At 52.0% G+C, this 23,866-nt stretch overlaps 12 protein-coding genes and 1 non-coding gene across 13 annotated transcripts; 9 read left to right on the forward strand and 4 right to left on the reverse strand.

Moving 5' to 3' along the window:
- Nucleotides 1–309: 309 nt before the first annotated feature.
- On the reverse strand, nt 310–2,274 carry BDQ94DRAFT_175849 (Hsp70 family protein; the record flags this gene model as incomplete). The annotated part of the gene is made up of 6 exons (XM_026772572.1): nt 310–753; nt 815–1,335; nt 1,392–1,461; nt 1,516–1,560; nt 1,628–2,163; nt 2,217–2,274. The coding sequence occupies 6 exons, from the start codon at nt 2,272–2,274 to the stop codon at nt 310–312; spliced, it is 1,674 nt and encodes a 557-aa protein (XP_026620163.1).
- Nucleotides 2,275–2,937: 663 nt separating this feature from the next.
- On the forward strand, nt 2,938–4,581 carry BDQ94DRAFT_175850 (uncharacterized protein; the record flags this gene model as incomplete). The annotated part of the gene is made up of 3 exons (XM_026772573.1): nt 2,938–2,961; nt 3,032–3,620; nt 3,695–4,581. The coding sequence occupies 3 exons, from the start codon at nt 2,938–2,940 to the stop codon at nt 4,579–4,581; spliced, it is 1,500 nt and encodes a 499-aa protein (XP_026620164.1).
- A 410-nt stretch (nt 4,582–4,991) lies between these two features.
- BDQ94DRAFT_t266 lies at nt 4,992–5,064 on the reverse strand. The gene has a single exon. It is a non-coding gene; the product is annotated as a tRNA-Phe (tRNA).
- A 294-nt stretch (nt 5,065–5,358) lies between these two features.
- On the reverse strand, nt 5,359–7,447 carry clf1 (putative cell cycle control protein (Cwf4); the record flags this gene model as incomplete). Its single annotated transcript, XM_026769829.1, has 2 exons — nt 5,359–5,607; nt 5,663–7,447. 2 exons carry the CDS (start codon nt 7,445–7,447, stop codon nt 5,359–5,361), a joined length of 2,034 nt encoding a protein of 677 aa, XP_026620165.1.
- A 336-nt stretch (nt 7,448–7,783) lies between these two features.
- BDQ94DRAFT_154413 (U4/U6-U5 snRNP complex subunit PRP31) lies at nt 7,784–9,543 on the forward strand. The gene has a single exon (XM_026768291.1). The coding sequence runs from the start codon at nt 7,863–7,865 to the stop codon at nt 9,417–9,419; it is 1,557 nt and encodes a 518-aa protein (XP_026620166.1). The 5' UTR covers nt 7,784–7,862; the 3' UTR covers nt 9,420–9,543.
- Nucleotides 9,544–10,250: 707 nt separating this feature from the next.
- Nucleotides 10,251–11,297, forward strand: BDQ94DRAFT_154416 (uncharacterized protein). The gene has a single exon (XM_026768292.1). It carries the CDS (start codon nt 10,426–10,428, stop codon nt 11,104–11,106), a length of 681 nt encoding a protein of 226 aa, XP_026620167.1. The 5' UTR covers nt 10,251–10,425; the 3' UTR covers nt 11,107–11,297.
- A 277-nt stretch (nt 11,298–11,574) lies between these two features.
- Nucleotides 11,575–13,638, forward strand: BDQ94DRAFT_154419 (uncharacterized protein). Its single transcript, XM_026768293.1, has 5 exons — nt 11,575–12,410; nt 12,468–12,682; nt 12,730–12,822; nt 12,878–13,447; nt 13,518–13,638. The coding sequence occupies exons 1-4, from the start codon at nt 11,783–11,785 to the stop codon at nt 12,914–12,916; spliced, it is 975 nt and encodes a 324-aa protein (XP_026620168.1). The 5' UTR covers nt 11,575–11,782; the 3' UTR covers nt 12,917–13,447; nt 13,518–13,638.
- On the forward strand, nt 12,729–13,638 carry BDQ94DRAFT_154423 (uncharacterized protein). The gene is made up of 2 exons (XM_026768294.1): nt 12,729–13,447; nt 13,518–13,638. Exon 1 carries the CDS (start codon nt 13,064–13,066, stop codon nt 13,361–13,363), a length of 300 nt encoding a protein of 99 aa, XP_026620169.1. The 5' UTR covers nt 12,729–13,063; the 3' UTR covers nt 13,364–13,447; nt 13,518–13,638.
- A 363-nt stretch (nt 13,639–14,001) lies between these two features.
- BDQ94DRAFT_119304 (adenosylhomocysteinase) lies at nt 14,002–16,097 on the forward strand. The gene is made up of 7 exons (XM_026763730.1): nt 14,002–14,250; nt 14,324–14,382; nt 14,440–14,572; nt 14,624–14,750; nt 14,799–15,400; nt 15,450–15,885; nt 15,950–16,097. The coding sequence occupies exons 2-7, from the start codon at nt 14,344–14,346 to the stop codon at nt 15,960–15,962; spliced, it is 1,350 nt and encodes a 449-aa protein (XP_026620170.1). The 5' UTR covers nt 14,002–14,250; nt 14,324–14,343; the 3' UTR covers nt 15,963–16,097.
- BDQ94DRAFT_119320 (TIM-barrel enzyme family protein) lies at nt 16,081–17,491 on the reverse strand. Its single transcript, XM_026763731.1, has 3 exons — nt 17,143–17,491; nt 16,896–17,041; nt 16,081–16,832 (listed from the first exon to the last, which is right to left on the reverse strand). The coding sequence occupies exons 1-3, from the start codon at nt 17,228–17,230 to the stop codon at nt 16,233–16,235; spliced, it is 834 nt and encodes a 277-aa protein (XP_026620171.1). The 5' UTR covers nt 17,231–17,491; the 3' UTR covers nt 16,081–16,232.
- Nucleotides 17,492–17,882: 391 nt separating this feature from the next.
- Nucleotides 17,883–20,412, forward strand: BDQ94DRAFT_185168 (UPF0261-domain-containing protein; the record flags this gene model as incomplete). The annotated part of the gene is made up of 3 exons (XM_026774813.1): nt 17,883–19,101; nt 19,439–19,498; nt 19,565–20,412. Exons 1-3 carry the CDS (start codon nt 17,901–17,903, stop codon nt 20,410–20,412), a joined length of 2,109 nt encoding a protein of 702 aa, XP_026620172.1. The 5' UTR covers nt 17,883–17,900.
- An 810-nt stretch (nt 20,413–21,222) lies between these two features.
- On the forward strand, nt 21,223–23,315 carry BDQ94DRAFT_185170 (Zn(II)2Cys6 transcription factor; the record flags this gene model as incomplete). The annotated part of the gene is made up of 4 exons (XM_026774814.1): nt 21,223–21,306; nt 21,356–21,456; nt 21,506–22,205; nt 22,263–23,315. The coding sequence occupies 4 exons, from the start codon at nt 21,223–21,225 to the stop codon at nt 23,085–23,087; spliced, it is 1,710 nt and encodes a 569-aa protein (XP_026620173.1). The 3' UTR covers nt 23,088–23,315.
- Nucleotides 23,316–23,390: 75 nt separating this feature from the next.
- On the forward strand, nt 23,391–23,800 carry BDQ94DRAFT_154433 (uncharacterized protein). Its single transcript, XM_026768295.1, has one exon. The coding sequence runs from the start codon at nt 23,453–23,455 to the stop codon at nt 23,606–23,608; it is 156 nt and encodes a 51-aa protein (XP_026620174.1). The 5' UTR covers nt 23,391–23,452; the 3' UTR covers nt 23,609–23,800.
- Nucleotides 23,801–23,866: the final 66 nt, after the last annotated feature.

The following is a 23,866-nucleotide window of genomic DNA, read 5'->3' on the forward strand; positions in this document are numbered from 1 at the left end:
AGAGAGAGAGAGAGAGAGAGAGAGAGAGAGTGTGTGTGTGTGTGTGTGTGTGTGTGTGTGTGTGTGTGTGTATAGGAATGAAAGAAGAAGAATTGTGGGGGGGGGGGGAATAACAATGAAAAGGAGAAAGAAAGAAAATCCCGAAATGAACACAACAAACGAAATACGAAATAAGGTAATGGAAAAGTGGTTTGCCGAAGCTGAACAAACCGGGTACAGCGTTTGCTCCCCCATGTCTTGTTGAAAACCCAACCATGCAGCTAGCTAGCTAACTAACTAGGTAGACCGTGCAGCGACATCTTGAGCAATCTATGCCCAAACTGTATGGACCTTGCAATTGCCACAATTAATTCCACCTACTGAAAGTTGAAAGCTCAAATCCCCTTTCTTGAGGCAGAGGGTCGCCTGTACATCGACAAGAACTTGGAAGAATGTGTGCCCCTTCTTGTCATTTATGTGAGGGTGGACGGTCAGGTCGATCTGAGACAGATCGAGTTGAATATAGGCGAGGCATTTTGATTGATTCGGGTTGAGCAATTCGGGCTTTGAGCGTGGGCTTGGGTCGTCGACTGAGTAGATAGCAATCGGTTTGATCAACGGCATGTTGTGCTGATGCAGAAGCTCGAATCCCCAGGAGTACTGCTCAACCGCCTGGTACTGGTTATTCTTCTTGAATATCCAAGTAATTGATGCCTTTTCTTTGCTGTACATCAGTTTCAATCGCTCCATTATGGGTCGCTCCCGGCCGCCCTTCTTAAGGAATGGCATAAAGTCGGTCGTCATGATATATTCCATAAGTGCGGGCACAATTCACCATGGTGTACGACACATCAAAAACACCTAGAAGGGCCGACCCGTAGGCCGTCGCAATGGCTGGGTTCTCCGGGACGGTTAGCTGCACCTTTCGCTGCTCAAACAAGGTCTTGAACTGGCTATTGGCATAAGGAGAGGCAGCGAACCCTCCAGTGATAAACAAGTGGGAGACTTGATGGCCTCCATATTTTCGACACATGATATCAACCTGGTCAAGTTGGTGGCTCATTATCTGGATTGAACTTTCAATGGTCGGTCGAAAGAACTTTTCCATATCGCTGAGAGAAAGTAATATCTCTTGAGTTTGAGCATCATAGTGGTCCGAAACCACATTCATGTTGAAGTTCAGCCTACGGATTCCCCCGGTGCCATCAAAGGTTTCTTTGAGTTCCGTGAACTGGGCCATGAATTGGCTCGCCATACCACCATTGCGATTGAATTCTTTAACAAACGCTTCCTTAAGTCTTTTATGCATCTTTTGAAGGAAGAGAAAGTCGACCTGGATTGCACCACCGATTTGGCCTGCGGAATGTGTCAAGAGAAGTTGACTGGCACAAGTCGAAGCTGGCAGTACATACCGCAGGATTTGCTCAATGGTTCCAGTACCCAAGCTGGGCCTTTGGACACCACAAGATAACAGACTGAATCCTAGGGCAATTGTCAGGCGAACGACTTGGATGCCTCTGCTAGGGAGGTGCTCACAATGGTGCATCCGCCTATGTCGCAGATGCAGAAAATTTCGCCGATCTGTTGGTCCAAGATGCCCTCGTCAGCAAGTTCAGTCGCACTGGATCCCTCGCAGTCCTTCACTAACCTGTAGCATCTCGCTTTTCTGCTCTAACACATAGCGGGCCGACGCATCCGACTCGGAGCTGAGACACACATTTTCCGAGCCTACAGTGTCGAATCCTGCTTGGGTAATGGCCGTCCGCATGGCCATATGAGCATCCTCTTCCCAGGCCACTGGGGTGGAAAAATGGAATTGTACAAGCGTCTCTTTGGTAGGAAGAGAAAGAGACGTCAATCGGTCTTGAATGAAACGACGTATCCGTCCGAGAAAATCCCCTACCATGTCCACGGCGGTCTTACCCGGCGCTTCCATTAGCAGATTCTGATAAGTCAAGTTCCTGAGAAGCTCGTCCTGAGGCTCAGTAGGGCGGCCTTTAGGGTCTAATAACAACTTAAACCATGCGTAAGTTGGGGGGTAGGCGTAGGCACGCCAGCCCCACAGAGGCTCGCTTCCCGGGTAGCTTATGCTAGTCGGGACCTTGAGAGAGTCTTTTTCGGGCCAATTTTGGATGACTAGAAACTCGGGTTCTTCTCCGGGTATGATTTGAGCTACAACGACGCCTGGAATCATTCAGTTCCTGCACGAAGCTCCTGGTCCAAAAGCATACACTCACCAGTGAACGTCATACCAACATCCACACCTACGATGATCTTGTTGGTGTATTGAGCCATATTCAGATTCTACGAGCAGAGGCGCACAGTAGTGGTTACAGAAGATGAGGTAATGGGTCGATGACAGACAGGTTAGATGAACGATGGTTAAAGTAAGATGTTAACAAATGGAGACAGGGGAGTCAGCGAGAAAACAAGACGAGGAACTCGGGAATGGGAATGGGAATGGGGTATTTATCACCGTTTGTTGGCCCCTCCCCAAGTCCTCAATAGTGGCTCTCTTGCAGCTCGCCATGCTCGATGGGTAGAGTCTCCAGGCCATGGCGTTTTGGAATCCCGCCACCTCCGGCCTGGCGGCCAGCGAGCTGATAGGCCCAAGCAGGTTGCAATGTCTCGGAAGGTTTTTCATCGCTTGAGACGCCACGAGATATCATAGGCCGGAGTGCTCGTACAGTCCGTTTAGAAACGGGTTGGTAGGTAAGGCGGGTTAGAAGAGGAGAGCAAGTGGAAAGGAAGAAAGACAGGACAAAGAAGCTCCCTTTGCCCCGTTTACGAACAACGACTTTGCCCATTGAGACCAGCTCTTTCATGGCGGTTGTTTGTTCCAAAATCTCTCAAGTACCACCCTTCTTCCTTCCTAAGGTTCGAATTTCCTTCTCTCATCACTCAGCTCTTGGGAAAGAGAATCCCTTCAAGTTCGAAATTCATCATCGTCCCAGCGTAATGGGGAAAAGAAAGGAAGTAAAGGTGAGCATTTCAACCTCGAGAGTTCTGTATTCGTCAGCTGGTCTCTGAATTCTCCCACTCCTCATTGAAGGAACCATCCTCCAAAGCACCCTCGCCGTCCCATGTCCACGAAGACACGGACCCGGCTCCAACCCTAGAAGGGTCAGGGGGAAATAAAGATATCGATGCACTCCAGGTCAAGATCGATCATCTCCAGGCTGAAGTCGAGGAGTTGAAGAAGGACCGTCGAGAAAACTGGTGGTGGGCAGGCTCCGGGGGACGCGGCTGGCAAAGACCCACCATCGAATATGGAGATGCGTTTACCAAGCTTTTCATCGAGGCTAAAATATGGGCCGACAATTACGTGAAAAGGGATACGGCTGCGCTGGCAGAATTCTCTCTCAGTGAGAAACAAAGTATTCTTCAGAGCCTGGATGGCTATTGCGTACAGGATTTGGACTGGGATACTCTTGTAGGGTCTCTGCCGTATCCAATCCGTACCCAAGTGCCCCATGCCATCGGCCGAACGATGCTCGTAAAGGACATAGTCGATAAATTCTTCGAGAATCCCTTTTGGTATTTTGAGGGAAAGACGGACCCGATAGACGTTGAGCCTCGAACACAGAGCTCGCTGTCATTTGCAAAACACCTGCAGCATCTGTATGAGCAATTCCTGATCGGTGAGGCCACCAATCCCTTCACTCACCCAGGTTCAATGACCGCCTCGTCTCACCACTGACTTGTTATTGAATAGTGAATCCCAAATCTGCCAGCCTTTGGAAGACCGAGACCGTTCGTCTTGCGAACTCCGTCAATGATAACCAGGCCAACAACACTGAGATGGGCCGGCATACAAAGAGTCGACGTGAGGGCTTGGCTCGATCATTCGCTTGCGCCATGCTGAAACACCCACCATTCCAAATGCTACTTGAAAACTGTGAAGATACCGCTGTTCGGGAGGCAAAGCTTGTCAAATTCTACGAGAGAGCTGAGCGGTTGGCTATCAGCCTCGGCTCTTCTCATGGTATCTGCACGTATCGAACCCTTACAAAGTTGGCCTCGCCCTTGTTCTGGCGAGGCGATCTATCCGTGACTGCAGAGTACCGTCATGTTCTTATGCCGCACCAGCCTAGACTGGACGGGCATCGAATTCTGCTCATCTTGCAGCCTGCAGTGTCACGAATTGGAGCGGCAGTCCCTGACGGTCACTTAGAATCATGGACTCAAGCTGTCGCAGTGATTGAGGATGGCGACTGTACAGAAGAAGTGTATCACGAGTTGCAACAAGAACGGCAAGCTGAGGCGCATGAAGTCTACAGAGAGAGGCAGGAAACACTGGCGAAGCACCGGGCTGAATGGGAACGAGAACGGCAGGAGAAGCAAAAAGAGGGCAAAAGAGTGGAGGAAGACACACAGAGAGAAGAGGAGGGAAAGATTATAGAAGGAAGCCCAGTGAAGCAAGAGAATGACGAAGAAGCAGATGAAGATATAGAAAGACCGGCACCCAAACGAGCACGCAGGACAAGAGGGGCAACAGGGGCAACAGGGAAGAAGGCAGGCCAGCAGGTGAAAGAGGAGAAAGGGGACGAGAAGAAGAAAACAAGAGGGCGTCGGGCAAAGAGAGGAAAGACGACCAAATGAGTCTCGTTCAGGACGTAGGATACTTGGTAAGATGAGTTGCGCATTCTGCTTCCTAGTCCTGTTACTTCTTCGCGATGGTTATTGTAGTTATGGTTATCTTTATCTTGCGGTATAGACTCTGTTCTGCCTTTATCCAGTCCACTGTCGCCTGTATTTTAACTGCAATATTTCTTTCGCTTCCGGAAAGAAATATTAAAAAAAAAAAAAAAAAAAAAGGTAAATGAAAAAAAAAAAAAAAAAAAAAAAAAAAAAAAAAAAAAAAAAAAAACCCCAAAGTGCTCCATCTTTTTTCCTTCATGCAATCAGACGGACTACCTTACAAACAATCATATAGGTGAGTTCGAACCCACGCGTTCGTAGTATGAGGTCGGGTGGGACCCACCAGGAAAAAAAAAAAAAAAAAAAGAGAATGGGACGAGCCGGGCTTGAACCGGCCACCTCCAGATCTTCAGTCTGACGCGCTCCCAGATGCGCCATCGTCCCTTGTTCTTGTTTAGACTGGCTCATTTTGAAGTATATAACCCAAACAACCTTATAATAGATCCAACACACGTGCATCTAGATCACGTGCAGCTATCTGACTGACTACTTATGGAGTACTACATGGCGTCACTCGTAGAAGGAAGGAGTCCACAGAGTGCCAGAAGATGGATTGGTGCTACACAAAATTGGTAATCGCACGTGTGACCAGATGCAAGAGCAAGTACCACTGACATGATACATCTCGTGATGCCATTATATTCCCAGCTATGTATAGAATTACCCTGGTACATCCATCTATGCTCCATCCCCCTGTTGTTGCTGTTGCTGCTTCCATTGGTGAGCTCTTTGCAGCAGCTTCGACAGATTCGCCGCCGACTGGTCGTCTGCCGGGAATACGTAATCCATGTACTCCTCGTACCGATCGTCGTCCAACTTGCGCCGCTTCTTGACTCGCCGGGGCATCTGTTTCTCGATCTTGTCGATGTCTTCTGGTGAACCGTGCGTGTGCTCGAATGAGCGCCAAGCATTGAGCAGTTCCACGCGCTGTGTCATGGTTAGTCAGGGATATGTCAGAAAAGGAATGTCGAGTACAGCTTACCTCTTCCTTGAGCTCCTTCTCCTTGAACACCTTGTGAGCTCGTTCGAAAACGGCCCGAGCACGACGCTTGGCATCCTCGCTGATCGGCCGCTCCTCTTCCTCCTCCTCTTCCTCTTCTTCCTCGTCGGGGACGTTGATCTCGAAGCGGGCGTAGTTGATCCACACCTTGACGTGATCTGTCTTCTCCAGCAGACGCTCGTAGAGCTGGCGGACCCGGTCGTATTCGCCCTCGTACTCCTCAAAGTCAATGTACGACTTCCACACCAACTCGGGCATATCGAGAGTTGGCTGGTCAATCCCAAGCTCGTAGATGGCTCGTGCACGGTCGGTGTCGTCCAGCCCGCGCTCCAATTCGGCATACTTGATCCATGACTGGCTGTTGGAAGGATTCCACTCGATCTGCTTTTCGAACAGTGTCCGGCACCGCACGAACTCGAACAGCTGGCGCTCTAGATCAATGTATCCCCGGAAGAGTTTATCCTTCGGGCACATGCCGATGGCCTGGCCAAGCGTCTTACGAGCGGCTTGGAGATTCATTTGACGGATCTCAAACTGCGCCTTCAGGAGCCAGATCTTGGCAAAGGTGAACTTTTTGTGGGGAATCAACTTGAGACACTCGTTGTAAATTTGGCGCGCACGCTCGGCGTCCTTGGCTTCCATTTCCTCCCAAATGGCGTAAAATACCCACAGGTAGATATACCGTCTCCAGTGCCGCTTCTCCTGCGATGGTGGTATCTGAGCGATTGCGCGTTCGTAGATGTCGCGTACTCGGTCGGGGTCACCCGAGGTTTCCTCGAGCCGGGCAAAGTCGAACCATATGTCGTAGTTTCGCGAGTTCTCTTTCAGTTGCTCCTCGTACTGAACTCTGCGTTTTGAGAGAATCACATCCTCAACGCCTTCCCGGTCACCATATTGTTTCTCGAATGTCGTATAGGACTTGTGAAGGGCCATGGACTTGGAGCGAGGAAGTCGATCTAAGGCATACTTGTAAATTGCCCGGGCACGTTCATACTCCTTCAACTTCGCCTCGAACTTGGCATAGCCGATGAAGAGCTTCTCGTCCATGAAATCCTCTCCCAGAGTCTCAATAGCCATTCCATACACCTCCCGCACGAGATCGCTCGTTCCATACTCCTCTTCAAACCGAGCCCACTTGATCCAATTGCGTGGTTCAGGGTGAACAATGGTGAACCGCTGGAAGATCGCGCGCGCCCTCTCGAACTCATTGTACCGCTTTTCCAGCTTAATGTAGGCGCTCCAAGCTCCCTCTTCCGGCTCCCAAGACATCCACCGCTCAAAGACCTGTCGTGTACCCGCAATGTTGCCCAGTGTCTCCTCCATGTAGACATACTTGTACCACAGCTTATCCACCCGAGGCAAGATCGTCACCGCACGGTCAAGCAAGTTCCTGGCATGATTGATGTTGCGATTCCGCATCTCCGACTCGATGTACCGAATCCACAGAACCACCGAGGTCGGGCTGACGTCCAGCGCCCGTTCAAAGATTGAACGCGCCCGGCGGAACTCCTTTTGCTCCAGCTCCCATGCCGCATAGCGCATCCAGTTGTTCATGTTGATTCGGTTCCGACGCACATAGTCTTCGAACTCTTTTCGCTTGCGGCCCTGGTATTCGTGCAGTTCTTCCAGGTCGGCAAAGCGCTGCGTCGGCGCCTGCAATGCGGGCTCCTGCCGGTCCACGGCCTCGCGAAGCAGCTGCTCCGCTGAGATCTGGACGGGCGCCGCAGCCTTGTTCTTGACCCTGGGAGGGCCGCGTGACGCCTCCATCGCGGTGTAGTTTATGCGACGATAATCGATGGGTAAGTGAGGTATAGATCAAACTGGACAAGGTCTCCAGGAGTGCTGGCGTGCACGCGGGGCTGAACTAGATATGGCTCGATAGATAACACGTCCAAAGACCCCGAATCAATGGCGTTGTGCTGGCTACCGGGCGGTAGTCGAGGTTGATGCTGAATCCAGATTCCGAATGAATGCTGCGATCCAAAGTCGGACAAGCTGCGGTGTTGGTCTGTTGCGCCACCCCCAGCCACCGCGTTGCTGACTCAGCAACGGCCTGCAAAGCCCAGTCCGTGTGGCGGCGAAACCAAACCTCGCACTTCACCTGCATCTCATCTACGCAGCTTTACTTTCATTTTGCGGACCTATACAGCTTGTCTGCTGGTCACGCTGCTGTTTGCCCATCATGTCAAATGCGGAGGAGCTTTTGAGGGATTTCGAGGAGGACGACGAGGATCTCCAGGCTGGCGATGGCCTCGAAGAGGAAGCTGTCGATGAGGAGCAGCTGGCACAAGCTCCTGAGGTCACTAACGAGTTTGACGTCGCCTTGTCGACCGCCGACGAACTGACCCGTCTACACAAAGTGCTGCGCGATCACTACTCTATCCGGTTTCCTGAGCTCGAGACGCTCGTGACTACTCCGATCGACTATGCGAAAACTGTCGCTATCCTAAAAAATGGCCCGCTCAACGATATTAAAGCTCTGTCAACCTCGTCAGATAACATGGTTGGCGTGCCACTGAGGTCGATTTTGGATGGGCCATCCCTGATGGTTGTGGCCGTGGAGGGTACCACCACTCGAGGCCGGGAGATGACCGAGGCCGAACTCAAGACCGTGATGGATACATGCGAACGGATTCTCAAGCTCGATCGCGAACGGACGGCGCTTACAGAGAGCATTCAGTCCCGGATGAGCCAGATCGCTCCCAACTTGGCGGCCTTGATCGGACCGGAGACAGCGGCTCAGTTCTTGAACCAGACCGGAGGTCTGCTCGAGCTAGCGAAGATTCCTGCGTGCAACCTAGCTGCACAGGGCTCGAAGCGATCGGAAGGACTGGGATTCGCTACAAATATTGGTATTCGGTCTCAGGGGTTCCTCTACAACTCGCCAATTATACAAGGTGTCCCGAACGATCTCAAGCGGCAGGCCATTCGCATCGTCTCCGCCAAGATGGTCCTTGCTACGCGAGCAGATGTATCCAAATACAGTCCTGACGGATCTCTGGGTGAAGAACTGAAGCAGCAGTGTTTTCAGCGTCTGGAGAAACTTACGGAACCCGCGCCGAACTCGGGCGTGAAGGCGCTCCCCGCTCCGGACGACAAGCCGTCCCGTAAGCGAGGTGGACGACGAGCGAGAAAGGCCAAGGAAGCTGTCGCCATGACGGAACTTCGTAAGGCCCAGAACCGGGTTGCCTTTGGTAGGGAGGAAGCAGAAGTTGGATATGGCACCGGAGAGGGAACGGTCGGACTGGGCATGCTTGGCCAACAAAACGATGGACGGATCCGCGCGACTCAGATCGACCAGAGAACCCGGGCGAAGCTTAGTAAGAACAACAAGGGATGGGGTACCGCAACTCCCGTCAGTGGTACCTCTACATCTCTCCGTGCATTCGGCTCCAATGCTAGTGGGACAGCCAGTGTGCTTCAGGCGAAGGGGCTGCGAACCTCTGGAGTTGGCACCTCGCTGGGAGGATCAGCCGGTACTGCCAGTACCATTGCCTTCACGCCCGTGCAAGGGTTGGAGCTGGTGGACCCTAAGGTGCAAGCGGAATTGAGTCGGAAACGCAAGGCCGAGGAGGATCGGTGGTTCAAGTCTGGCACATTCACGCAGGTTGGTGGCCAGAGCAGCACGGCGCCCCAAGGGGGGAATGGAGGCTTCAAGGTTCCGGCATTGCCTCCGAAGAAGAAGGTCGATACCGGCGAGGGCAGAATGGCACCGCCACCGCCGCCGGTGAAGCAGTAAAGGGAGATCTGGTGTTTTCAAGGTTACGAGCATTCATAAGGCGTTATAACGTGGGATTTGCATGATACCATCAAGAACTGTATGATAGGATTAAATAAAAATACCAGTGCTTAATTATGGTTTAGCCTGTTCAATGACCAATGGACGGACGATATTGTGCAAGGGTGCCGGGTTCCGGGTTCCATGCGAACCTCCGGACAGCTAGCCATGGTTCCAGACGGGATGGTGAAATTTCTCAGGCTGGGGATAGGCAAAGCCCAGCCCAAAGCCCAGCCCACTCACCCTGATGGCGCAAGCCCGGAAGATATGTCGTGCTATTGTCCTGAATGTGACAATAACGGGCAAAGAACTCAAAAATCTGCTGGGGATCGCGCCGAAAAGTTGTTTCATAGTAGAACTTTTCTTTATCCTCCATTTGGCACACCAGCTGACCACCATCCCCTAGTACTTTGTAGTTGTTGTCCCTGGGCAAGTTATCCCTGGGCAACAAGTTACAGAGCCCTAACCAACCACCGGGGATATTGTAGTGCAAGGCAGTTGCATGTTGCACCCGGGGATCCGATGATAAGCATAAAACTAGTAGCCGATGATCATCCAGGCACCCGGGCTCTCAAATTTTGATCATCCAACGAGCAGTGCAACATTCCGGCTGACCGACTCAAGTGTCGGCATATTGCGTGCTTTGAGGGTGATCTGATCGATTGTGGTCTTCATCGAGTGGAATCTGGATCGGGTGGATCTGTATGAGCAGTTTCTCTATTGTCGGTTTTCATTTCTTCCTGTTTTCTTTTAAATGGCGTCGTTCATCCCATCATTCTTGTTTTCATTTTTTTTTCTTCAATTTGTCTTCCCGCTTTTATATTATTTGCAATTATTGTCACTCTTTAGAATCACCTTCCACCCTTATACATACATATACACACCTATACCCAACCCCATAATACTATATTACACTACTACTACCATAGACCATCAACTCTTAGACATTACTACTACTAGACCAACAATGTCCCCCAGCATAACCTCACCACGTCCCTCCACCCCCGAAACCCAACACCAACAGCTTAAACCACCACCATCCACCAACATCCTCCTCAACCACCACTCCCTCCTAACCACCTCCCCGGAAGCCTTCAAATTCCACGCCGCCGCCTCCCTCCAACTCCGCCTCAACCCAACAATCCCCAATAATCCATCCATAATACCACCATCAGACACCAACCTCATTATTTCCCCCTACAACACCCCCCATCACCTCCTCGACCTCCAGACCCTCGACCCAGCCACCCAACTCCTCGCCAAAGCCCTGACCCTATTCCACCCCATCCGCCCCGACTACGCCACCGCGCCCTACACCGAGTCCTTCAACTGGGACAGTGTCTTTGCGTTCCTGCGAAATCAGGCGAAAAGTGAAGGGTATACTTGGGGTAGGAGGCACGAAAATGTATTCTATGTGGTGGTGTTTCGGTCGACGTTGAAGGCCGATGCAGATGGGGAGAAGTTGCATGTGTTGGATGAGATGTCGTTACGAGAAGCGGTGGCGGGGGGTGGGTTGCTGAAGTATTGGTTTGGGAATGTAGATGGGGAGAGGAGGGGGTTGGCTACTTGTGAGTTCTTACCTTCGTTCTTTCTGGGTTCGATGCTATGTTTGTGGGGGAGGGTGGGTGTGCTAATAAGGCATGAATGATAGGTGTATGGCGCAGTCGAGAAGATGCCAGGAAAGGAGGGTCGGGACCGTGGCATCGACGAGCGTATGAACGAATTGAGTTTACGACGTTGAAATTGGTGGTGGGGGAGGATGAGGAAGGGAATTGGGGATGGGAGTTTGGGGAGTGGGTGGATGAATAACTGATTGATTGATTGATTGATTTATCCGGATGTGATTTAATGCTGCATGTTGTGTAAAGTTATACCCTTCATTTCCAGCAATCCAATAATATGAATCCATTGCAACATCGCTTGCAGCATGCTGATCGGAAAACAATACTGAATCAAGAGGGGACAGCCAAAAGGGCAGCATTGCCCGCCTAGTGGAGTCCCCACCCGCGCATTGTGGCGTTTCCAGAAGGGTATCATTCCACGCGGAGGTGGGGTGTTCCACTGGAATTGTTCGCCAATCTCCAATCTGCTATACTAAGTTACTAACACCCCCCATTCCAAACTGCAGCCGATCGACTTGTCAACAGTCATGGCTCTGCTGCATGGAACAATCTTCAAACGCGGGGCAGACCCAATTCTCCAAGTTTTGGATACGTCACGACATATGCTCCAGATAGATATATATATCACCCTATAACCCCGGTCTGTCTCCCTCCTATCTTCTACTGAGTACTCCAATCAATATCACCACCACTGCACACAAAATGCCCGGAGTTCTCACCCAAACCCTCGCCGTCAGCGACGGGCCCCTCACCTCCGAAAACGCCGCCCTCCTACGCCCCTCCGACCCCAATCTCCCCCTCGACGAGCTCCGTGCCCGCTTCGACGCCGACGGCTACCTCTTCCTCAAACAAGTCCTCCCCCGCGAAGACGTCCTTGAAGCCCGTCGTCAATACTTCTCCTACCTTGCCCCCACCGGCGTCCTCAAGACAGACAGCGACCCCGTCCACGGCATCTTCAACCCAGACAAAACCCCCGACGACTTCCCCGGCATTGGGGCTGGCGCGGCTGCTGGTAACGGCCGGCCGGGCGGGGAGAGCGCCGCGGAGTTCGTCGATCGCGCCATCGAGGCCCACTACAAGGACTGGTATGCCGAGAAGCTGGTCCAGCATCCGGCGCTGTATGCCTTTATTGCCAAGTTCACTGGGTGGGGGGACAATACGTTGACCTTTAAGCGGACGCTGCTGAGGAATAATATCCCCGAGACGAAGCCCATTGGGGTCCATTATGACCAAATCTTTATCAGGCATGGGGAGCCCACGGCTGTGACGGCTTGGGTGCCGATTGGGGATATCAAGTTGAGTGGTGGGGGATTGATTTACTTGGAGGATAGTATGTGGTTCTCTATATCTATAATACGGGGATTTGGGTTGCTGACTAGTAGGACAGGTGATGTCGTGGGCCAGAAGATTGAGAATGAATTCACAGCCAAGGCCCTGGCAGCGGGCATGACGGAGGAAGAAGCTAAATACGCCTTCAATTCGAATATGATGTCCACGGGCATGTTGTCGGAGAATCCGGCCGAGTTTGCCAAGGAGAATGGCCGGCGTTGGTTGGTTGCGGAATACGAGGCGGGGGATGTGGTGCTGCATAAGCCTCACATGGTAAGCGGATAACCAGAGGTGTCTGGGATAGTGCTGACGAGACTTAGATTCACGCATCGACGGTGAACAATGACCCGGATAGAGTGATTCGGTTGGCGACGGATCTGCGTTTTGCAGACTCATCCCGGCCGTATGATAAGGTGGGTTTATACCTGAGGGCTTTTATGAATTGGATGGAGGCTGACCATGCTGCAGAGATGGATGAACTTTTACCGATTTAATGACGGTGTTTAATTGGTCACATTGGACAATTGCAATGATTGATTTAATCTAAACATAATTCTTATGACAGACATGACATGATCCTTCCATCTGCTTACTCCCATCCATCACCCTGCTTTCTGCTCTCATCTACTCCGTAGTAGAGATATCAAACGTACAATGACAGATCCTAAACCCTTCGTCAGCTACCACACTTCCAGTGCAGAACGATACCTACTGCTGATCATCACAGAACCCTCCTGTCCACCCACCACCCTGTTCAATGCACTAACCCTTGAATTAGTCTCTCTCCTTGACACCGAACAAAAGCAACAAGCAGCCTACCGTATTCCGACAGGCAAGATTGGCAATGCTATCCCCGCCACGGATCTGGCACGAGGTGGAATTGCTCAGCATGATTTCCATGAGGGCAGCCAGGGCGGGCAGACCCAACCCGAGGCAGGAGTAGAGGGTGACTAGGGCGGTTTTCATCGTGGTGTAGATGGCTTCTAGTTGGTGGCTAAGAACTAGTGGATGTTGGCGGTGGTGGATGTCTACCAGAGAGTGAGAGCCCCTTGCTACGATAGGCCTACTAGGTAAGTTCTGGGAGGGACCTTGGTTGACTGGCGAGCAGGATGGCTGCATTCTGTGAGGGATCTGCAGAGGGGATTACTTGGATTGAAGCTCGTGCATGGCTGCGGATGGTCCGGTGCTACACAGCACGATCTGCTATCGATATGGCGAGGGATACTCGGGATTTGACTTGTTGATCTTTCAATCTTTTGATGCCTTAATTGCTCGTGCATTATCTTCATGCCCAAAGACTCTGTTCCTGTTTCTTCGACCAAATTCACTAGAGTTATGGCTGCTTCGACGTGGCATCCCTTGCTGACGGGGCCTTAGGTAAGTAAAGAGGGGAGGGGGCCAGATGCACCTTGAGGAATGGGTGGGAGGAATCTCATTCTCCGAAATCCGATGGTCGGCAAACCCCCAAGATTGGGGCAGAGTGGGATCCGCCGGTCGCGATGGATACCGGAAAACAATAGTCATCCTCCAGACTGCGGTTAGTTAATAGTTGACTATGGAGGAGATGGTTAGATTAGTTAGTTATTTACATTGGTTAAGTTCCGAGACCGAGGGGGATGGACCAACAGCAGCAATCAGGAGAGGCACCGTCAGCACGCCGCCCGGAAGCACAGAAAGTCCGACCGCATCAGCCCCGCCGGCCGAGCTTTGCTCCGTTTGAATCCTTCACTCTCTTCCCCTCTCATTCTCTCTCCGCCCTTTTATTTCTCTTCTTCCCCCTCTACTCTTACTCCCTTCCACTCTCCATCTTTCCTCACTTATCCTTCTCCCCCCTTTTCTCTGTAAGCCATCTCTCTCCATTTTTCTCACTCTTCTCACTGTCATTTTGGCTGTGTCTAACCATTGCATCTCTAGTATCTTCACCACACACAACCATGGCTGCCCCCGCCCAGAAGTTCAAGGTCGCCGACATCGTACGTACCCCCGTCCAACCCTCTATCATGATCGCAATTCTCATTCATTGCCTCTAGTCCCTGGCTGCCTTTGGCCGCCGCGAGATCGAGCTCGCCGAGATTGAGATGCCCGGTCTCATGTCCATTCGCCGCAGATATGGTCCCGACCAGCCCCTCAAGGGTGCCCGTATCGCCGGTTGCCTGCACATGAGTATGTCGGCCTGATTATTTCTCACTTTGAAATCTCTCTAATCCCCTGCAGCCATCCAGACTGCCGTCCTCATCGAGACCCTCGTTGCCCTCGGTGCCGAGGTTACCTGGACCAGCTGCAACATCTTCTCCACCCAGGACCACGCCGCTGCCGCCATTGCCGCCGCCGGTGTCCCTGTGTAAGTTCTGCTGTATACAGTCTATCAGCTCGTCCTAACAATTGATAGCTTCGCCTGGAAGGGTGAGACCGAGGAGGAGTACAACTGGTGCTTGGACCAGCAGCTCTCCGCCTTCAAGGATGGCAAGAAGCTCAACCTCATCCTCGACGACGGTGGTGACCTGACCTCCCTCGTCCACGAGAAGTACCCCGAGCAGCTTAAGGACTGCTACGGTCTGTCCGAGGAGACCACCACTGGTGTCCACCACCTCTACCGCATGCTCAAGGAGGGCAAGCTCCTTGTTCCCGCCATCAACGTCAACGACTCCGTCACCAAGTCCAAGTTCGACAACCTGTACGGTTGCCGTGAGTCCCTCATCGATGGTATCAAGCGCGCTACCGATGTCATGATCGCCGGTAAGGTTGCCGTTGTCGCCGGTTACGGTGATGTCGGCAAGGGCTGTGCCGATGCTCTCCGCAGCATGGGTGCCCGCGTCCTGGTCACCGAGATCGACCCCATCAACGCCCTCCAGGCTGCCGTCCAGGGCTACCAGGTCACCACCATGGAGGAGGCTGCTCCCCAGGGTCAGATCTTCGTCACCACCACTGGTTGCCGTGACATCCTCGTTGGCCGTCACTTTGAGGTGATGCGCAACGACGCCATTGTTTGCAGTAAGTCCTCCTTGACAATTCCTTTTGTTTCATTTGCTGACGAGTTAAGACATCGGTCACTTCGACATTGAGATCGACGTTGCCTGGCTCAAGGCCAACGCCAAGTCGGTCCAGAACATCAAGCCCCAGGTTGACCGCTACACCATGGCCAACGGCCGCCACATCATCCTGTTGGCCGAGGGTCGTCTCGTCAACCTTGGCTGTGCCACCGGCCACTCTTCCTTCGTCATGTCCTGCTCTTTCTCCAACCAGGTCCTTGCCCAGATTGCTCTGTTCAAGGCCGAGGACGCCGAGTTCGGCAAGAAGTACGTTGAGTTCGGCACCACCGGCAAGAAGCCCGTCGGTGTCTACGTTCTCCCCAAGGCTCTCGATGAGCAGGTCGCTCTCCAGCACTTGGAGCACGTCAACGCCAAGCTGTCTCAGCTCACCCCCGTCCAGGCTGAGTACCTTGGCTTGGAGGTCACCGGACCTTTCAAGGCTGACCAGTAAGCCCCCCCTTCGCTTGCCACCTTTTTACAAAGTGATATAACAGGCTAACTGAAAAACTAGCTACCGCTACTAAATGTCGAAATTCTACTGCTAGACTTCAACATTCACGATGTTACGACGACATATACAGGGTTCTTTATCAACATGGGGCTCAAAAGCATTGTCTTCAACGGCAAATAAAAGTGGCTGGGTATGGCTAGGGTTGCATTGGTGGTTGTGGAGTAATTGTTCAACAGAAGATACCAGATAATTGAATACATTCATCATTTCCTATTGGATCACCGCTTCCATAGTAGTCTCCCAACATACCTTTTTCCCCCTACTTACACTAAGCCATAAGTACTTACAACTGAATCTCCTTAAACCTCCTCGCGTTCTCCTCCAACGCCACCTCCACCGGCAATCTCTCCATACTACTCGCCCCAAAGAACCCATGCACCCCCTGACACCTCTTCAACACATACTCCGCATCCTCCGGCCCCGCCAACGGCCCTCCATGACACAACACAATCACCTCCGGATTGACCTTCACCACCGCATCCCGCACCTCCTGCACCACCTTCACACACTCATCCAACGTCAACGCCGTCTGCGCTCCAATCGTCCCACTTGTCGTCAATCCCACATGCACCACAATCACATCCGCTCCCGCCCGCGCCATCATCTCCCCTTCCTTCACGTTAAACACGTACGGCGTCGTCACCAGATCCATTTCCCGTGCGATCCGAATCATCTCCACTTCTTTCTCATACCCCATCCCTGTTTCTTCGAGGTTCGCGCGGAAGTTCCCGTCGATGAGCCCGACTGTCGGGAAGTTTTGCACGCCGACGAACCCAATATCCCGTAGTTGGCGCAGGAAGGTCCGCATGTCCCGGAAGGGGTCAGTGCCGCACACACCGGCCAGGACGGGGGTGTTTTGGATGAGGGGGAGGACTTCGTTGGACTGGTTTCATTTTCATTAGTATCTAGTTATGAGTGGTAGGTGGGGGGATGGGGATGGGGATACCATCTCTACGACCACGGCGTTGGCGTCAGAGTAGGGCATCATCCCTGCGAGAGAGCCTCGGCCCGCCATGCGAAATCGGCCCGAGTTGTAGACGAGGATGAGGTCGGCGCCGCCTTTTTCGATGAATTTGGCGGAGAGACCGATTCCTATATTTCATATCATTGTTATGGTTAGTCGGTGTTGATTGGATGTATGGGGGAGATAGTAGTAAGTGAGGGTATAGCTTGAGGAAGGGATGGGTACATACCGGCTCCCGCACCGATGATGATGGAACCATCGGCGATGGTCTTGCGTAGACGGGCGAGGACTTCTTGTCGGGTTGTTGGGCGGGGCATGGTGTATATCGTTTAGTATGTATGTGTCTCGGTATAGGTATAAGGAGATTAGTATGTTATGTACTAACTTGAGGACTAGAGAACGGAAGTTGAAACCTTAAATAACCTCCGAACCATAGAAATCGGGTTTAGAATAAGGGCGAGGATATCGGGGATGTATGTCTTCCGTGATGGTGTGAAACTATCTCCGAAGAGGGGTAAGAGGGGGTGCCAAATCATCAGTGGATCAGGCGGTTACCACATAATTGATAATGAGGTCTCCAGTTGGTGGCGCATGAGGGTACTTTGGACTAACGCTACCGGTTCAGCTGAAGATTGTCCCAGGATTTGACCCACGGCTAACCCTAACTAGTCTGCAACCGGCGTGGTTTGCCCGCAGCTGAGACTCCTCTCCGATGCGTGATTAATTAGTTTTACCTCGCCTTGAGTTTTTAGTTCCTGCGATGATCCCAGTCGGTCTTACATACAGTCCGTTTCGTAGCCTCGGAGATGTTGCAGTGCTGGTCGAGTCTTCAGTTCAGCGGCCTGCCACTAGCCACTGTGTAACATGCCCCTCTTTATCATTATAAAACCATTCCCCATAAGTAATATCTACGACTACTAGTCTCTCTCTCTCTTTCTCTACAACTATTCCCATATCAACATCATCATAGATAAAGTATACTGCAACATGCCGACCATCCTCCTCCTCGGCACCGGCGACACAAAATGGTCCGAACTCCTCTACCTCCACTCCCAACTAACCTCTAACCCCTCCATCTCCGTCCTTCTCATGGACGTCGGCCGCGCCGCCACCTCCTCCCCTCTCATCAACATTCCTCATCCCAGCCTCAACAACAACAAAACAATCGACTACACCCAACTCTCCCGAAACGACTACATCCAAACCATCACCCACCAATCCACCCCCACCGTCGCCGACCTCTACCACCATGGCAAAATCCACTCCATCCTCGCCATCGGCGGCAGCTGCGGCACCACCATCGCAACCGCCATCATGCGCGATGCCCTCCCCATCGGCTTCCCCAAACTCATGGTCTCCACCATGGCCTCCGGCGACGTGGGGCCCTACATCCAGGAAACAGACATCACCATGATGTACAGTGTCGTCGATGTAGCGGGTACAAACAGCATCTTGAATAGAATTCTCCGCAATGCAGCGGCTGCAGGGACCGGCATGGCCACATCATACTGCGACTACCTTACCTCGGAGACTACCATCGCCACAAACGGACATACAAAGACAACCCCGAAAGAACAAGAAAAGAAAACCAAAATTGGCATCACCATGTTCGGCGTAACCACCCCCGCGGTCACCCAAATCCGCAGCTACCTCGAATCCCACCTTCCCAACCAATGTGAAATCTACGTCTTCCACGCCACCGGCTCGGGCGGAAAAGCCATGGAGCGCCTCATCCGCGAACAACAACTGGACGCTATTGTGGACCTGACCACCTCCGAGATCGTGGATGAGCTCGCCGGTGGGGTATTATCCGCCGGTCCGGGCAGGTTAGAGGCCGCTGCGGGGAGGGGCATCCCGCAGGTGGTGAGTGTGGGGGCATGCGATATGATTAATTTCGGGACGAAGGATACAATTCCCGAACGGTTCAAGGGGAGGAGGATCTATGAGCATAATCCGACGGTGACGATTGTGAGGACGGATGAGGAGGAGAATCGACGAGTCGGGGAGTTTATTGTGGGGAAGTTGAGGAAGGCGAAGTGGCCCGGGAATGTGGTGGTGATGTTGCCCACTGGGGGAGTCAGTATGATGGATGTTCCGGGGAATGGGTTCTATGATGGGGATGCGGATGAGGTGTTGTTTGGGACGGTGGAGAGGGGGTTGGAGGGGTCGGGGGTGAGGGTTGTGAGGTGTAAGGGGGATGTGAATTGTAGGGAGTTTGCAGAGGATGTGGGGGAGACGCTATTGGGGTTGTTGAAGAATGTATAGATATTAGTCTTGAACTGAATCTAGGGTATATGTTAACTTTATACTGTGTAGATCACAGCTACTACTTAATTGCATATCTCAATGTTGGTGCCGCCGGAGAACCAATGGGGTAATTTCCCGGTGGCCATTTACCCGAGTTACATTTACTCGAACTTGACTATAAATTGGATTCCCCGACTTTCCTTCATTGTACCGTTTATCTTTTTTCTTTTCTTTTTTTTTCTTTTCCACTTCAGATTACTTCACACTGCACCACATAGCATCCAACATGTCCCGTTCCCTCGAAGGCAAATTCGCCATCATCACCGGTGGCTCCCGCGGTACCCCATCTCCATCCCCTTCCTCCCCGCCATCACCCCGCCATCACCCCACTAACACCTCCCCAGGAATCGGCGAAGCCATTGCCCACAACCTCGCCAGCAAAGGCTGTTCTCTCCTCCTAAACTACACCTCGGACAGCTCTCGCGCCCGCACCGAATCCCTCTGCAACACCCTATCCACCACGCACAAAATCACCTGCATCCCAGTGCAAGCCGACCTCTCCGACCCCGCCCCCGCCGTCAACACCATCATCTCCGCCGCCAAAACCCACTTCACCTCGCCCACCACCAACACCCTCACCATCGACATCCTAATCAACAACGCCGGGGTCAGCAAAGACCGTTTCCTCAACGACCCCTCCTCCGGCCCCATCGACCCCGCCTACTTCAACTGGCACTACACCATCAACGTGCTCGCCCCGCTGCTCCTCACCCAAGCCTGTGCGGAGTACCTCCCGCGCAAGCCCGCGCACAGCGGCCGCATCATTAACATCTCGAGTATTTCGTCCTCGCTGGGGTTCACGGGCCAGTCGGTGTATGGGGGCACGAAGGCGGCGTTGGAGGCGATGACGAGGACGTGGGCCAGGGAGTTGGCCGATGTGGCGACGGTGAATGCGGTGAATCCCGGTCCTGTTGTGGGTGATATGTATTTTGCTACGGGCGAGGAGTTTTGGAAGCAGATGCAGGGGTTCCAGGATAATACGCCGTTGAGTAAGTTGGTGGATGGGGAGGAGGCCGTGGAGGAGTTGCTGAGTGAGGAGCAGAAGAGGTTGATTAGGGAGAAGATGGGTGGGAGGAGGCCTGCGTTTACGAGGGAGATTGCGGGCGTGGTGGGGATGCTTTGTACGGAGGATGGGGCATGGTGTACTGGGAGTGTGGTTTGTGCTAATGGGGGGTTGAAGTTTACTACTTAAGTAGCTTTTTTTGTCTCTCTTTGGCTTATTGTTTGGATTGTAGAGATGCTTACCAGAGTAGGAGGGCGTTGCTTGGCATTGGTGAACTAGAGTGGTTTACTTTTATTTCTAGATCTTGAATCTGTGTTATATATAAACAGCTACTTTATTCTTCGGATGCTCGTAAGTATTGATAATCAGTTGCTGAATGCAATTCTGGATAATGGTATAGGTGAGCATAGGTTCTCTTGGTAGGGAACGAGTTAGGGTTATGCACGTTCCCGTCAGCCTCGTGTCGTGACTACCCTAGCCCTAACTTCTCGACAACCTGACTATGTCCATCCAGTATGTAAATTTAGCATGCAATAATGGATGCAAATACCGGATAGGACGGCAATAATAAAGTGGATATCCCGATTTTGGTCATATTCAGGGTATAATTAGAGTGAAACGCTAGTACCCATGGGTAGATAGTACACAGTAGTATCAGGCTGGTACTGGTGCACTGATATCCCAATCATTATAGACAACCTTGACAGAAGTAACTGCAGTCAAATGTTGATCAGAGCACTGACAATTCATCAATTACTTCTCACTGGTCTCTACACTATATCTTCACAATAGTTGCATCGTGTCTGGGCTGGTCTGGGCTCGGCGGAATCGCGCCCAAGTGGGGCCGCCAGGCCACGCACGCCGATGACTAAGCTTCTAGGCAGCGATCAAGTTCTCCTGGACCCTGAAGGGTCTTAATCATGCATTTCCTGCCGGGGGATCTCATTCCCGCTTAATTAGCAGAGTTGCAGTGTCGGTTGATTCCTACGGTCTGTCAGCATGGATGCAGATACTATCCTTGACGCTGTGGCCCCACGTGGCGGGAGGGCCAGGAGTGCATGTGACCTGTGCCGGCATAGAAAGGTGCATGCCCTATGTCTTTTACTACGAGTTCATCACTGATGCAGTATAGATTCGGTGCGACGGAGAGAAGCCAGCATGTGAGAATTGTCGTTTTGCTGGTGTCACTTGTACCTTTACTATCACTGGTCAACCGAGGAAGACCATTAGAGAGTAAGTTCTAGTGGCAATCTGATAGTAACATTATTGCTGATCTCTACAGACAACTCGCTGAAGCCAAGGCTCGTGTACAAGAACTAGAAAGATTCATCGCTGGCCATTCTCTCCCAGGAGCAGTTTCACCAATCATCCAGTTGCAGGATGAATTGCGATCTGTCTCACCATGTCCGCCGATGCCGCTTTTCGCCGCGCCATCGCATCCTCAGGACTCATCCGATTTCGACACAGCCTTCGAAATCTTCAAACAACATCTGGAAAGTTCCTGGCCAGGCACTACTAACTCCCCTCAGCGCACCTCGTTCCATGCCACTGTCTACCGCCAGACTGGTACTGTCTTGGACTTGCCCGGCTTCTTAGCCCGCGTGACAGAGTCCTACAAAGCCCAGTATGCCTCCATCTCGCCAACAGTGACCAGTCCTCAATGGCCCAGCTACACGCTGATCCAGCAATGTCTCGACTACTACGTCGCCAAGAGCATGTACTTGACGTTCCCTGTTGTGGATGTACCCGCCTCCCAGGCTGTCCTTAATGCCCTCGTCTCTGGTCGAACAGATCCCGCGCCTACCACAGCAGAAAAAGCCCATCTCTTCGCCTTCGCAGCCATTATCACCAAGCAAAATCAACACCAGCCGCAGTTTGCAGATACAGATCCGGACGCTTATGTGCAGTCCGTACTGACACTCGTGCCTAAGCTGATGCTTGAGCTAGCTAGTGTGGAGAAACTAGAAACCTTTCTCATATTGGTAACCCCCCCCTTTCCCCTACTCGACCATACTCTCTATATCCTAACATAGATATAGGCCCTCCACATCGCCCCAGCCGGCTACCCTCAACAAGCCCAAATCCTCCTCTCAACCGCCATCCGCATATTATACCAATTAGGTGGCCACCGCATCACCCCTCTCCCAGAATCCTCCCCAACCCACAGTAGCAAAAGCCATCCCCACCTCCGCGCCATATTCTGGCTCTGCTACAGCATGGATAAAGAAATGTGCATCCGCACCTGCTCACCACCTCTCATCCACGACATCGACGTCGACCTCGACCTCCCCCAAACCTACATCGGCTCCACCACCCGCTCCCCCCAACCATCTCCATCTTCTCCATCATCATTCTACGACACCTCCAAATCCCCCCTCCTCTACCCGACAGACATCCGTCTCGCCATCTTCAAATCCCACATCTACAACCGCCTCTACTCCAGCCACGCCCAATCCCTCCCGGAGGCCCGCCGTCTCGCGCATATCCGCCAACTCGATCAGGATTTAAGCGAGCTGTATGCCGAGTATCCACTGGGACATACTCCTACACATGCACAAGCACATACTCCTAGTTCAGAGCACAGCACCAGTACCAGCACATCCAATCATCGTGATCCAACAACAATCCCCTCCATCGAAGACCGTAGTCAGAAAGTTATCAATATCCGCCCCGTCAATATCCACCTCGAATACCACTACTGTATTCGCAAACTGCACGAAGCGAGTATCACGACTAGTTTATCCGTTGTTTCTGCCCCGCTTGCTTCCAGTCTAGAGCTGTATTATCAGGCGTCCAGGTCGACATTACTGTATTATTTGACTTCTGGTCCTGGGGGGTTGGTCGATCGGTTTAGTTTTTGGTGAGTCCCCCTTCCAGTATTATTATTATTATCCCTGGCTATGTATAGTATACTGATACAAACGGTGTGTGTGTGTGTGTGTGTGTATGATGGATAGGATCCATGCACAATTTATCCTCTCTGCTATTCTCACTGTCTTCTGGTGCTTAATTGAAAATCCGGACCCAAGAGACCCGACCTTTACGAGGGATTTGAGGATGTTGGAGGAGATGAGGGGGTTGTTTGTTTGTGGGGTGTTTGATGGGGATGGGATAGGTGGGGGGGAGAGGGATAGGGGGAGGTTCTTCCCGCCGGCGTATATAGTGGATGGGTTTTTGGGCTGGTTGGTTTCGTTGGTTAAGGTTGCGGTGGAGAGGGAGAGGGCTCGGCATGGGCATGGGGGTATTCAGTCTTCGTGATGGTGGTTTTCTTTTTTTCTTTCAATCAAAATACCTTTCTTGTTTTTTGTTTTTTCTGTGTCTTGGGGGCTTATTCTGGGTGTTGGTTGGGAGTCTTCTGATCTCAGCTTTTTGTATTGTAATCTAGATGTATAGCTACGTATACAGGTTGGTGGTGTGGCTGTCTGGATAAGTCTGATGATATTGTTTCTGTTCTATCATGTGTTGGTGATTGGTAAGGAATGATTGATCTGTCAGGATGGGGTGGTAATATTTAAAGCACTGTATCAAGAGAGATGGTCAAGTAAACACTTGGTGATTGCCACAATATTACCTCTACATAAATAGCTCTCTGTTGATCCCCCTACATCCAGGACATCTAGTGCATGGATATCGCAATGACGAA

This window comes from Aspergillus welwitschiae (assembly GCF_003344945.1).
Source record: "Aspergillus welwitschiae strain CBS 139.54b unplaced genomic scaffold BDQ94scaffold_67, whole genome shotgun sequence".
NCBI classification, from domain to species: Eukaryota; Fungi; Ascomycota; class Eurotiomycetes; order Eurotiales; family Aspergillaceae; genus Aspergillus; species Aspergillus welwitschiae.